This window comes from Tachypleus tridentatus, chromosome 13, assembly GCF_004210375.1.
Source record: "Tachypleus tridentatus isolate NWPU-2018 chromosome 13, ASM421037v1, whole genome shotgun sequence".
NCBI lineage: Eukaryota > Metazoa > Arthropoda > Merostomata > Xiphosura > Limulidae > Tachypleus > Tachypleus tridentatus.
In genome coordinates this window covers 204,747,287-204,762,351 of record NC_134837.1, presented here as the reverse complement: position 1 = coordinate 204,762,351, position 15,065 = coordinate 204,747,287, and the positions used below count along the sequence as shown (strand labels likewise).

The 15,065-nt window shown below is 31.2% G+C and overlaps 2 protein-coding genes across 6 annotated transcripts in view; one reads left to right on the top strand and one right to left on the bottom strand.

The window, feature by feature from the left end:
• The first annotated feature begins 401 nt into the window (after positions 1–401).
• LOC143237883 (translocon-associated protein subunit delta-like) lies at positions 402–6,902 on the top strand. Of its 5 annotated transcripts, none has more exons than XM_076477599.1 (7): positions 402–438; positions 1,569–1,676; positions 2,426–2,544; positions 3,440–3,514; positions 4,821–4,910; positions 5,714–5,779; positions 6,743–6,902. In XM_076477599.1, exons 1-7 carry the CDS (start codon positions 417–419, stop codon positions 6,845–6,847), a joined length of 585 nt encoding a protein of 194 aa, XP_076333714.1. In that variant the 5' UTR covers positions 402–416; the 3' UTR covers positions 6,848–6,902. The 5 variants fall into 5 exon arrangements, 4 of the variants coding, with proteins under 4 accessions (XP_076333714.1, XP_076333710.1, XP_076333713.1 ...); XR_013020311.1 differs by lacking the exon at positions 402–438 and adding an exon at positions 971–1,121 and having other exon boundaries at positions 4,821–4,921; positions 5,714–5,849; XM_076477595.1 differs by lacking the exon at positions 402–438 and adding an exon at positions 971–1,121.
• Positions 6,903–7,705: 803 nt separating this feature from the next.
• muskelin (muskelin 1) overlaps positions 7,706–15,065 on the bottom strand; it is a 44,521-nt gene continuing 37,161 nt past the window's right edge. Inside the window, 2 exon segments of the mRNA XM_076477592.1 lie at positions 7,706–10,240; positions 13,248–13,314. Of these exon segments, the coding sequence (XP_076333707.1) occupies positions 10,122–10,240; positions 13,248–13,314 (186 nt within the window). The 3' untranslated portion in view covers positions 7,706–10,121.

Here is a 15,065-nt window from a genome sequence, read left to right as displayed (position 1 = left end):
AGTTGCGTGTATCTCTCGAGTCAACAACATTAAATAGTAGATTTCTTTTCCATCTACATCCAACTGCTAAATAAAAAAAAATACTGGAAGCAGTTTATATTATAACTATATAAAGAAATATTTTGACGAACTGGCAATTTGTGACATTACTACTCAAATTGGAAGCCATGATAGGTCCATCTAGGGCCCGTTACCAATTTCGTAAGATTGACGAAACCTGTACATAAGTATGGTATTTGCAAAGAAAACGATGAAAATTTTATATGTTTGTGGGGTAATGATTGATTAAGTTTTATTTTTCTTGGATAATTAAGCTTGATGTTTTTTTGGCGTACTTAATTGTCGTTAGAAGTTTCAATTATTTTCATTTTTGCACTTTTCCTAAGCTCTGATAAGGATACCTTACAAATGAATTGATGAAGAAAGTGTTCAAAATAGGTAAAACACATGTCTACGACAAAAACGTTTTGCTTATTTGCAATGTTTTGGTCAAAAGACCTTCGTCAGGCAGTTTAAACTGTGTTTCAAATATATATAAACAAGGTTTAAACAGAATTGTTGAGGGTGAGAATACAGACATCAGGTTAACAAAAATATTGTTATAAGAAACACCATTATTCTAAAAGCAAGCTTACAAACGGTTTAGCCTAATATTAAGCCTAATAATATCAGAGTGGACGTTTCATTCATTTGGGTTGCCTAAAATTTTCCTTTGGGCTGAAACGCTAATTATATGTAAACATTTTTCGGTATATTATAAAGCAAATAACTTGTGCGTTCAATTCTTAATGCAATGTATCTATTATTTAAAGTTTGTTTGTAGGTTGACATCGCAAAATACCCATAAAAAAAAACAACCCTGTAAGATAAGTAACAAATTTTTAGTAAATGCCATTCTTGTTGTATTAATCCTTGCAAATACAAGATCGTATTTTTTTTGTTGATACATTATTTAGGCAGAGTATTCATGATAAAACTTTATAGAATGGACGGCAACTGCATGTTGTGGAGACACAAATGTAGAGGACGAAAGGCGGAAGACCTTCGAAACGTCGTTCTCTACACTCGTGTCTCCACAACAGACAGTTGCCGTCCATTCTACAACGATCATATTTACTACGGTTTGTTCAGAACTTATTTCATGGAATTAATACTGATATAATATATCGAGGTAGTTTAGAAAAAAGTATGCAAAGAGTTACACTTACAAGAATAGAACAGTGCATCGCTAATGTTGCTGCCATTTCCTGAATGATTTCTATTTCAGATTTTAAAAATGTGCCATCTAGCTAGTAGTTTTATATGAAACATTTAACTTCATAGTGATTAGGCTATCCAGTTGCACAATCCTAAAATCATTTGGTGGTGTATGATGTATTTTGTAATATATCAAACAGTAATTATTATATTTGTGATAATTTAAAGTAGTGATATAATTTAAATAAATTTATTATATTAAAATATTCAGAGAAAGCAAAACAGAAAGACAAGAAACGTTAGCGTTTTTATGGTGTAAATTATTTTGATTATTGATAATTACTTAATTTTATCTGAAACGATTCCTTAAGCATTGAGGAAGAAGAACACGTGTGTCGAATTCTCTTTTTCCAAGATGGCGAGACAGTGGATATCATTTGCTATATGGCTTTTACTTTATGTAAAAGTCTCTCTCCAAGGTATGTCTAAAGTTGATAAGTTAAGATTAATCTTATTTAAATATTTTAATTCTTTAATCGCGCAAATAGTTTAAGATTACATGTGTCCTTGTGATACAAAATATTTTGTATTATAAATAGCTTTACTGTTACTAGTTGACAGTTGTAATGTAGTAGTAGTAATAATGATAGTGTTAGATGGTCCCTAAGTGCACTTGGACACGTGTACATTGTGGCTAAATTCGAATATCAAGTTATGTGTGAACAATGAATATGTTTTATGTGAATCGTAATTTTATTGATCAGTTGTATAAGATAATTTACAAAATTAAATATCGCTATGAAATAGTAAAAAAAAATATTTTATAAGTAAGCTATTTCATTAAGTAATGAACAATGTCGGGTTTTAGCATATTATAAAGTAGTGCATTGAAATAATACATTTTTATTATGTGGTTTAATGTACTTCTGTATAATCAAGACTTTGCATAAGCCCCTAAAATCAGTTCGATAAAACTAGTGGCTACAATAAGAATTAATCCAAAAGTTTACTAAACAAACACAAGTATTAATTTAAACTCTTGTGAAAAATTCTGTTAAATTTTAATGTTTTGAATTCATGTCTGACTACAGATCTGTATTACCACTTGTGTTCATGTGTAGTAATTGGATACTTCTCTAGTTCATTTGGTCTGTTACACAATAGTATAGTTACATGTATGTATATACACACACAAATCTTGCATAAAATATGAATTATTTCATTTCAGATGAATCATGTAGTAGCCCCACTGTGACACCCAACATGTATACCACCACTGATGGTATGATTGTGTCTGATATTGCATTTATAGTTGAACTTAGTGTCACGTGCCAGAATGGAGCAAAGGTAATGGAACTACAAGAGCTGAGATACATGTTCTGTGTACCAAGTATTTTATACAAGAGTTCAAGATTGTGTGTTGATTAATGTGTTCAGTCTAGTTACGAGAACATCCGTGTGATTCTTTATTTACATTTTCTAGACATTCTTCGTTAGATTGTCTTAAGGTTTTATTCAGGATCTTACACCCAGTAAATATCAAATGTTTCATTAAATGTTTGTTCTCTAGGCTAATGAATTGTCTCCAAATTGTTTGTTTCATGTCTTTAGGCTGAATGGTTGGGCTAGATAACTTCAGTAATTGAAGAATGTTTAATGTTTCTGGTTTCAAATGGATGAGTACTCTTGGGGTTGTGTTCATTATAATCTATTTTACTTTGTTTTTAAAATGTAATAATTACAGATTACAAACAGAAAAATACACTTGGGACTGTTCATTGTTTATGGATACAAATTTAATGAAATAGAGAAAAAGAAAACCTGTGTTAGATAAATGAATGTGGTCAAGTTTAAAAAAACAACTTGAATTGGACATATTACAAACAAGCTTGAAAAATATAAATTACACAACTAAAATAAAAGTTATATTCAAGCTAAGTCATCTCTGTTAATTGTAAAATCTTAATAGTTACTTATTTTAAAATATATACTCTACAAACGTAGTTAGAGATATGGAGCTTAAAATTTGTTTCTTAAAAACATTTCAGAAGGCTTTCTTGCAGGGTTCAGAAACGAGAAGGTACACTGAATATTTGACCAGGATTATATTTATGATTATGCTTTCAAATAGAAAATTGTACATTCTTGAATTAATTTGTTAACAATACCCACATAATCAGTTTGTATGGTTCAGTGTTTGACTGTGTGTAGGTTCAATGATTAATATTAATATTTTCATCAGGACTTATCCCTCTATGCTGTTATCAATGATGTTACAGTTCCAGTTGTGAAGTCCTTGGATAATAACAAGTACCAGGTAACATTAGACCGTGTAGTAATCATCCTTTGTATTAAGTAAGAACGTTAGATGTTTGAACGACTAGATTACTGTTATCTGGTTATAGTAGAAAACATTGGAATATTAGTTGAATCACTGGTTTTGATGTAGTAAGGACACTGACTGAATTCTTAAAAGATACAATTACAAAACAGTCCAGAGTGAATCATGTGGCATAAGTGAAGGATTTAATGTATAAATAGTCAATGAATACTTAATGTCTGTAGGGATTTCTTTAAGTTCCTGACTTCTGCTTTTTTCAGACATCATGATTCAGTATGTATATATAATTGTAAGTTGTTTTATTTAGTCTGTGATATTTGTAGACAGTTTATTCATAAAATTATACTTTTAAGTAATGTTTTAATAACACACACACACATTGATAGGTTCAGTTGGTTGGTTTGGTGTTTTATGGCACAAAGTAACTAGGCTATCTGTGTCAAACATCTGGTAAACAGTTAAAATTACAATAATATTATTAAACTTTGTAAAAATGAATCAAGGTTCAAAAAAAATTTAATTTATGAATTAAACACATAAATAATGTTAAATCCAATTTTTGTATTTAGTTTACAGTAAGAGAGAAACTACAGTAATACAAGTTATAAAGGACTTTCTGTAGCATTATTGTAATTATCATAACTTACCAGGATGATTAACAGGTAGTTCAAGTAGCAGCATTAGTCACCTGAAGTTGACCTTTCCAGTTCCTGGTTCTGAGTCATTTGACATTATGGCCATTTCCAGAAAGTAAATTAATACAAGTTTTAAAAGACTTGTAGCAAAATTTTAATTATAACTTGCCAGGATGATGGTGGGTTCAACTGAATCTTTTATGATAATCTGTGTCAGCATAAAAAAACAATAAAAAATGCTATTTGAAAAATTCAAGAACTTTATATGTAAATATATATTTTAGCAAAGTAGAAGGTAAAAACATGTAAACCTAAAAAAATATCTAATATTGATTGTTTTTAAGCAACAACAGACAATCTTCTGTATTGTTTCAGGACAAATTACATTGGATGGTGCTTTTTATGTGAGAGTATTATAAAGTTAAAAAAGAGTTGTGTCCCCTTGTTACGTATACATCCTAAAGATATGGATAGTATTTTGTTTGGTACCCTAGTATGTGGTTATAGAATTAGTGACAGTGTGTGGCTACAGAACTAGTGACACTGTGTGTTCTACTGACAGTGTGTGGTTATGTATCCAGTAGTGACAGTATGTGTTTACAGAAAAAGTAGCAACACTATGTATTTGTTACTTTTCTTCTCTCCAGTTCAGTTGGACTCGGGATCCCAAGAATGTTCAGAATGGAGAACAAACACTTCGTGTTTATGATGAAGAAGGTTTCTCTGTATTAAGAAAGGTAATGTGTTTGTAAGTGTTATGAATGGTTCCTGTGTACTTGTGTTTAGTTCTTATTTAAGAAAACATAAATTTTTTGTTTTAATAGTATATTAAATAATAATTTGTATGTATGATGAAAATATTGAGGTTAATTTTAAAAGAAATTCCTAGTGTTAGTTTGTGATAACAGACAATCAGTTGCATTATTTTATTGAGAACTGGAGACTGTTTCAATCAAATCACACATTGTATAGAAACAGTTCTGTGTTACAGACAGATTAAGTGTATGTATTGTATATATTAGAAACAGTGGTGTTTGTCTGTCTTCCATTCGAAAAGCTGTGCATGCAGGCAAAAGTCAACTTTCATTTTCAGTATGAAGGTCAAACTGGCAGGATGTTCTATACTAAACTGTTAGGAGTTAATTACTCTATCATTCTCATTGAAAACCTTATGTAACTTAGGGAATACAAATAACTTTACTAATATGTTATTATAGATAAGGAACTTCCCACAGTGATCAGTATAAGTAGTCCAGAACATTGGCTCTTAGTGGAGCACAACCTTTTTAAAAGTCTGTGAAGTGATTTAAATTGATAGATTAACTGAAACTTCTGTCACTGGGGACATGTATTGTTGTTTAGTGTTATGTCCTTTTCGTTGAAAGTCTGTAAAATTATAGGAAGTTTTCATTTATCCTTTTGTTGAATTCCCAACTTCTGTATTTATAAACTGAAGCTTTTTACCTTTGAGTTGATGAGTATGTTACTCTCCAAGAAAACTTGTTTGTAAAGTAATCAGGTTTTGTTTACTTCATATTAGGTTCAGCGTAGTGGAGAAGACACCTCCAACCTTAAACCTTTGTTTACTGTCACTATTAACCATCCAGTAAGTAGAACACAATGTAACGAGTTGTTACTATCAACCATCTCGTAGATGCACACAACATAATCAGTTGGTAACTAAGTTTCACACTTCTAAGTTCAGGATAGAATACTGGAAGTTTTGTATTTTTTTATCTTTTACATTGTTCATGTTCTTGTTTTCAACAGTTATTATTTTAATTTTACAGATGTATACAAAATGTTAGTTTATCTAACTGAAACTAATACCCCCTTTTGTTTTTTAGATTTGGTACTTGTGGTATGATGATTTAAGCAGAATAACTCACCATTTGGTTATACATTTCTGTCTTTTGTTAATTAAATCAGATATTTATGAAGCCCTAATTGAGGTGTTTATTGCTATTGGTTAACAGTTATCAAACTGAGCATTTGTTCAATAAAAGGTGTAATACAGTTTTCAAATGTATCCTGTCTGAAATAAAACTGGGATGAACGTATTTGAAAATTATATAAGCCAATAATTTTAATAAGTTATTTGTGCATAAACCTAGAATTATGACCTTTCCACACATTTCTTTGCTACAAATTTATCACAGACAACGGGAAAACAAAATTGAAATACTTTATTTAAAGTTATCAAGAAACAAAATATTTCTGATTATAACCTGTTTCATTCTCATGAACAAATCAACATTTCATCACCATTTGACACTAAGATACTTGTAGGAAAGGCACACCAAAATCTAAACATGAAAACCCACATCTAAAGGTTCTTGTTTGATGTGGTTAAACACACAATTCTAGAAACTGGCTTATCTTATTGTGAGTGTTTGTCTTCTTGTAAGATAAGAAATATTACCAGTGTTTCTAAGGGCAATCAGTGAAGTTGTGTTTTCTAATAACCTCTAATAGTGTGTGTGTTAATCATATCTTAGTTAAAACTACACAAAGTTGTGAAATATACTTATTTTATTAACAAGATATTTTGTTTCCTTTGATTTCACAGGGCACTTATCAAGGTCCATGGGTCCAAAGTGAGCTGGTAGCTGTGATCACTGCTTTAATCCTATGGTATCTGGCTTATTCCACAAAAATGAAGATACAATTATGAGATATCATTCTGTTACGTTTCCAGTTTTCTAAGTAAATAAAAGAGTTGAAAAGTACTGTTACTGATAATTTGTTTATACAATAAATGTGATGTTTCTTGACTTCTTACAGCCATATGCAGTGTAAGTGAAAACACTATTTTAATGAATGGAACAATACATTAACCCTGGAACTTAAATATTGTTTGAAATACTTTGTAGAAACCAATTGATATAATGTGGAAAGTAAACATAAATTAAGTGACACTTGAATTTCCAGTACTTTTTGAGTTGTTTATTTAAAAGTAATCAAAAACTTTCTATTGTACAGAGGAAACAGATATATTTTATAATTGTTTTTGGGAAACAAATTAAACTCTGAGGGATAAAACAATAAATATGGATTGTGTTGAGATGGAGGATAATGTTTGTAGTAACATTCAACCTAAAATTACTGGAAATATTAATTGATCCCTTCAGTGTACCTTTCAAACAGAATAAATAGTGTCATCCCACATTGGTCTCTGTGAGACCAGACAATAATATTTAGTTGGAATATTATTGTCAGAACTTTTTCCTCACTGGTAACTTCAACACTTGTTTTCAAGAGTGACTTTTGCATGACCATGTGATCTTTTTGTTAACCTGAAGATATCAAGAAGGCCATATTGTTCTGTACTTTGTTTTAATGTCTATACCAGCTATCTTGAATACGCGTTTCACAATCACCTACCATGTCACTTTCTGGTGGATAGATTCCACATAAAGGTCAAGTCAGTTAACATTAGCTTGGAAGAACTTGCTACTCTGACTGTATTTCTTCAAGTAATATATATATATATATATATATATATATATATATATAACATTTTCAGACACTAATATGAACATATTTTTATTAAACCACCAAGGTTATCAGGCTTTACAAATGTCTATAAAAGTTTATACAAAAATGATACAGCTTTCATTTGTACTTACAAGTAATAACTTACCACTCAAACTTTCACATTATTACAAACTATGTTTATACACTGTGTAGCAAATGAACCATGAGAGTTAGAACCAAATCAAACCTTCCATTTCAATAAGTATCACATCATTTAATTTTCTTATTTATTAGCAGTACAGATAGTTTGTTTGAACTAGAGCATGAGAAAGTTAACGTTAGTGCCACACCATACACACATAAATAAGTACAAAGTTAGATACATTCATTGCTTAAACTGTTGAATTTATTGTCTACAAGAAACGTGCATTTATTCTAGCATAAAAATGAAATACCATAAAACAAGCTGTCCAATCATGGTACAGCTTTCAAAACCTTAAAAGAAACATTTCTACAATAAACTAATAAGAATTGTGCTTCTATGTTAGTCCTTGTATTTCACAACAGAAATTGACTCGTATAATACGGTCTTACGGCTTGATACAGATACAAAAACGTTTAGTCTTTCGTTTTTACACACTTATCTTAAAGTATTGAAACTAAATAACTAAAAAGGGTCACCAACTATCAAGTTCAAACTGATTAGACAAAACGTACATATTTTTCCTTAATCTAAGGAATACTTTGTACTACATCACTCTCTAAATAGAGATAAGTAAGTTACCAAACTTTATTTCAAGCATGATGTGAGATAGCAGCCTAGTTGTATGTAACAACTTCACTAGATCAATAATTTTTTTTTTTATTCACGAACATTTCTGTTGTTTTGACTAATTTGGCTTAATATCTACAACAAGAATAAATCACAACTAAAACATTTCAATATCCTTTAGTCAGCTAAACTTTAATGGTATCTTAATTATAAAATATTGGATTAAGTCTCTGGATATGGGTAACCATGGCTATAAATATGAATGTGCTAAATTGAACCTTAGAAGTCAAATGTAACAAACAAAAGTTTCTAATAAAGTATTTCTTGTCTGTGAATTTAAAACCTTTACTGAGTGGATGGAGATTTTGTGGCAAAGAATAAATACAGTTTTTGTATGTTGTGACCTCTGGAACCTCATAAATGAATGACATTAATTCTTTTTGATAAAACCATATTTTATCTTTTATCTGTCTGCTGTACTAACATTATCTTGTAGTGAAACCATATATTGTAACATATGAAATACAAAAAATACCCCTTTTTTCCACATAGAATAACTATAATAGACAATTACAATTAGTTATCTTGAAGAGTTTGGACCTCAATTAACTTTATAATTCTTTTTTAGGAAGGTCTAACTACATAATTTAAACAGTGTGAAAAAATTTGTTTTCCATGTATTGAGAAAGGTTTTGAATTTTTAGATCTGGGGTACTTTTCACAAAATGCCAAATGATAAGAAAATATGGATAAAATTTTCCTATCAATTTTTAACCTCTGGTTTCTTCCTGTGCTTGCCATCCAAACAATGAATTCACTTCGACTTTAAATATGAGCTTGAGAAACCAAAAATGTATTTATTAGAATAGATTGTATAAAAACTGTTATAATTTATCGGGCTAATTAACTACCCTATAATTATATAACACATTTTGAAAGACAGAAAGGACACAGAATATGGGTTACACTTTCTTGTTCATGTCTTGGTAAAGAAAGAAGCTGAGAAGCTATCAACTTACATTATCACTTATGAATATCTTCATTACAAGTGTGTAATTTCTGACAAATTTAGATATTATGCACAAAGAAAACCTATATTGGGCAAAGAAGCATCACTTGATACAGAAAAGCGAGGACTACAAATTTATATATTTTCCTTTTGGTAAATTAAGTCAAAATTTGTAAAATATCAGTTACAAAATAAAAGTTCTTTTAATTACATTTTATATGAAAAGTTTGTGACATACAGATTCTGACCAATCCAAATCCAGAGACTTAATCAATGGTGATTTTAAAAATACCATGTGGTTTTATTAGATACAAAAACAGGTGGCCATATTATCTGGATTAATAAATGAAGGCTAAAATATCCTACAAAAGAAACACAGCAACTGCACTTTGAAATGTAACCTCAATGACAGCAGAGTAAATGGAGACAGTTAACTGTTGTTAAAATATACAGAGAAAAGTAATTTAATTAAAGAGAGAGGGTACAATTATAAGGAAAGCAATCTTGGCTGAAGGATAAAAATTAGTAAACAGAGAAACTTATAACACATCGTTACTGTGATTGGGTTGAATAAAAAACATTATTATAGGTTTGAAAATATTACTGCTAAAATTAAATTACTGACTAAAAAACAATGGGTTATTTTATTTTTATGTGTGGGTCATAGTGGCGATATTCCAGAAAATATCTTCAGAGTGAGATAAGTTCTACAAGGTTTTCCTTTGGCTGAGTCATTTCATCTGGGAAGAATTCAACCAGTGTATCAAATAGTGCTGTTCTCTGATGAAACTTTACCTCTACATCATCTCCTTAACAGAGAAAATACAGACATCTGTGAATAAATATTAGTAATCATAAACTAAACAAACTATATAGAGCAGTACTATATTAATCTTGTGTCTTGTGTAGAAGTACTATATTCATCTTGTGTATTGTATAGAAGTACTATATTCATCTCGTGTCTTGTGTAGAAGTACTATATTCATCTTGTGTCTTGAATAGAAGTACTACATTCATCTGGTGTCTTGGACAGAAGTACTACATTCATCTCGTGTCTTGTATAAAGTACTATATTCATCTTGTGTATTGTATAGAAGTACTATATTCATCTTGTGTCTTGTGTAGAAGTACTATATTCATCTTGTGTCTTGTATAGAAGTACTATATTCATCTCGTGTCTTGTATAAAGTACTATATTCATCTTGTGTCTTGTGTAGAAGTACTATATTCATCTTGTGTCTTGTATAGAAGTACTATATTCATCTCGTGTCTTGTGTAGAAGTACTATATTCATCTCGTGTCTTGAATAGAAGTACTACATTCATCTCGTGTCTTGAATAGAAGTACTACATTCATCTGGTGTCTTGGACAGAAGTACTACATTCATCTCGTGTCTTGTGTAAAGTACTATATTCATCTTGTGTATTGTATAGAAGTACTATATTCATCTCGTGTCTTGTATAAAGTACTATATTCTTCTTGTGTCTTGTGTAGAAGTACTATATTCATCTCGTGTCTTGTATAAAGTACTATATTCATCTTGTGTATTGTATAGAAGTACTATATTCATCTCGTGTCTTGTATAAAGTACTACATTCATCTCGTGTCTTGTGTAGAAGTACTACATTCATCTTGTGTCTTGTATAGAAGTACTATATTCATCTCGTGTCTTGTATAAAGTACTATATTCATCTTGTGTCTTGTGTAGAAGTACTACATTCATCTCGTGTCTTGTGTAGAAGTACTACATTCATCTCGTGTTTTGTGTAGAAGTACTATATTCATCTCGTGTCTTGTGTAGAAGTACTACATTCATCTCGCGTCTTGTACAGAAGTACTACATTCATCTTGTGTCTTGTGTAGAAGTACTACATTCATCTCGTGTCTTGTATAGAAGTACTACATTCATCTCGTGTTTTGTGTAGAAGTACTATATTCATCTTGTGTCTTGTGTAGAAGTACTATATTCATCTTGTGTCTTGTGTAGAAGTACTATATTCATCTCGTGTCTTGTATAGAAGTACTATATTCATCTTGTGTCTTGTGAAGAAGTACTATATTCATCTCGTGTCTTGTGTAGAAGTACTACATTCATCTTGTGTCTTGTATAGAAGTACTATATTCATCTCGTGTCTTGTGTAGAAGTACTATATTCATCTTGTGTCTTGTATAGAAGTACTATATTCATCTTGTGTCTTGTATAGAAGTACTATATTCATCTCGTGTCTTGTGTAGAAGTACTATATTCATCTCGTGTCTTGTGTAGAAGTACTATGTTCATCTCGTGTATTGTATAGAAGTACTACATTCATCTGGTGTCTTGGACAGAAGTACTATATTCATCTTGTGTCTTGGACAGAAGTACTATATTCATCTCGTGTCTTGTGTAGAAGTACTACATTCATCTCGTGTCTTGTATAGAAGTACTATATTCATCTTGTGTCTTGTGTAGAAGTACTATATTCATCTTGTGTCTTGTATAGAAGTACTATATTCTTCTCGTGTCTTGTATAGAAGTACTACATTCATCTCGTGTCTTGTATAGAAGTACTATGTTCATCTCGTGTATTGTATAGAAGTACTATATTCATCTTGTGTATTGTATAGAAGTACTATATTCATCTCGTGTCTTGTATAAAGTACTATATTCATCTTGTGTTTTATATAGAAGTTAGTAACTGAATACTAAAACCTGAACATTGATGTTCATACATTTTATCATTTATTATGTAGATCACAAACTGCTTGAACACAAATGTTTTTGAGATTCTACACTAAGTGAATCAATATGCTAATGAACAGATTTCTTAACAATAACTAAAGTTTTTATAATTGAGAAATAAGTTTGTTAGTTCAAAACAATTATGATTTGTTCACTGAGTTCTAGATAAAGAGATGTCTGTGCTAACCACTCCTAATGTTGAAGTGATAGACAAGAGGGAAGACAGTTAGTCAATACCACACATCACAGCTCTGTGCTAACCACTCCTAATGTTGAAGTGATAGAGGGAAGACTGTCAACACCAAGCATCATAGCTCTGTGCTTGCCCCTTCTAATGTTGAAGTGATAAAGGAAAGACAGTTAGTAAATACCAAGCATCACAGCTCTGTACTAGCCACTCCTAAGGTTGAAGTGATAGAGGGAAGACAGTTATTCAACACCAAGCAGCATAGCTCTGTGCTTGCCCCTCCTAATGTTGAAGTGATAGAGAGAAGACAGTTAGTAAACACCAAGCATCACAGCTCTGTACTAGCCACTCCTAAGGTTGAAGTGATAGAGGAAAGACAGTTAATCAACATCACGCATCATAGCTCTGTGCTAGCCACTCCTAATGTTGAAGTGATAGAGGAAAAACAGACAACATCAAGCATCATAGCTCTTTAACTACAAACAGTGCACTAGATATTACATTACAACAACCTCATAGTTGAAAGGATGAAAATGACTGGTGATAGGTTTTGCTTCTGGTGCCTGTGATTTGCAAGTTCACCACCTTAACCACTAGGGATAGGACTGTGTGAGCTGTGTAATTAACATAATTAACTATGGGCTTTATTTACATTGGTTAATGTCAGGCTAAGTTATTGATTACAATTAAATCGATTGACCCTATGTAAGAGAATTATGAAATAGTAAATTCATTGGTCAACACACGTTTACAACTTGATTCAATGACTGTTATTAACACATAATTAATTATCTATACTCGAAACCTGATTTACATTTTAGTATTATTCTAAGTAGGTAGCTTGCTATGAGTAAAGTTAAACTGTTAACAAATAATGAACTGTTAATTAAGGTAGAAACTATCTTACCTTTATCCAAGTGGACATCATCATCCTGGTCTTTTGTTCGAAACAACTTTGATGCAAGCAACTGAAACTGTATGAAAAAAATACTGAAAACCCAAAATTATTCATAATTTAAAACAAAATTTACACATTTACCCACAAGAAATTTATACCAGTGATGTTCAAGAACAGTTGACTAATTTCTGGAGAAGGACGTGACAAAGTGTTCCTAAAGAAGTAAAATAAATTATGTGGTAGAAAAACTAACTGTTGCTATTTAGTAACTTTTTTATCACTACTTTGTGTTTTTAATTAGGTGACCAATATAGATTATCACAGAACAGAGAATGTTCTACAAACAGTTTGGTAACATACAACATGAGTTTTGAAACTATTCTTGACTGAACAGACAGGTTAAGAACAAGTCATGGTATTAACATTTGGAAAAATAAGTATACTTTCCTCTGTAGAGTATTAATCTAATAAAATTACTGACAGTGCTGCTACCTGGAACATGTACCTTGATGTTTTTTTTAAGAAGTTTCATCTTTATCAGACAACCAATTGTACATGAATGGGCAGTGATGTGCATTAAATTATGTTTGAGCAGACTGGTGCTTAGTAAACTTAGTGAATGGACATTGAGAGAAATGCATCTGGGAAAGGGCACAGATGTGACAGCCAATAAACAACATTACAGACACATGCTTCAAGTTTGACTAGAGAACCAAGTCAATATTTCAAATGGGAATGTATACTGCATACAAGATAGTATTTATTAGTTACATTTAGTGAAAAGTTATATAACTATATGTAGTAGTTGATAGAGCCCTTTTAAATGTAGGTGGAATATGCAAGTAGGATTAACAGAACACTGATTCTCTGAGGGAACCTAGCAGTACGTAGTGATGATCACAGATTTACCAGTTGTATGAACAAAGAAACTTTGGCAAATAATAGTTGAAAACTTACCAAACCAAGACACTGACATGCTAACATGCAGTTCAAACAAAAACAAAAGGAGACACTGACGTGCTAACGTGAAGAATGATTAAAACAAGACACCACTGACGTGCTAACGTGAAGAATGATTAAAACAAGACATGACATGCTAACGTGAAGAATGATTAATACAAGACACTGACATGCTAACGAGAAGAATGATTAAAACAAGACACTGACGTGCTAACGTGAAGAATGATTAAAACAAGACACTGACGTGCTAACATGAAGAATGATTAAAACAAGACACCACTGACGTGCTAACGTGAAGAATGATTAAAACAAGACATGACATGCTAACGTGAAGAATGATTAAAAGACACTGACATGCTAACGAGAAGAATGATTAAAACAAGACACTGACATGCTAACGTGAAGAATGATTAAAACAAAACACTGACATGCTAACGTGAAGAATGATTAAAACAAGACACTGACATGATAACGTGAAGAATGATTAAAACAAGACACTGACATGCTAACGTGAAGAATGATTAAAACAAGACACTGACATGCTAACGTGAAGAATGATTAAAACAAGACACTGACATGATAACGTGAAGAATGATTAAAACAAGACACGACATGCTAACGTGAAGAATGATTAAAACAAGACACTGACATGCTAACGTGAAGAATGATTAAAACAAGACACTGACATGATAACGTGAAGAATGATTAAAACAAGACACTGACATGCTAACGTGAAGAATGATTAAAACAAGACACTGACGTGCTAACGTGAAGAATGATTAAAACAAGACACCACTGGCGCAAGCGTGAAGAATGATTAAAACAAGACACTGACATGCTAACGTGAAGAATGATTAAAACAAGACA

Coding starts and splice junctions, on each gene's coding strand:
- LOC143237883 (XM_076477595.1), top strand. CDS start 986: ATGGACGGCAACTGCATGTTGTGGAGACACAAATGTAGAGGACGAAAG. Junction 1,677..2,425: donor TGTAAAAGTCTCTCTCCAAG/GTATGTCTAAAG, acceptor ATTTCATTTCAG/ATGAATCATGTAGTAGCCCC. Junction 3,515..4,820: donor TGGATAATAACAAGTACCAG/GTAACATTAGAC, acceptor TCTTCTCTCCAG/TTCAGTTGGACTCGGGATCC.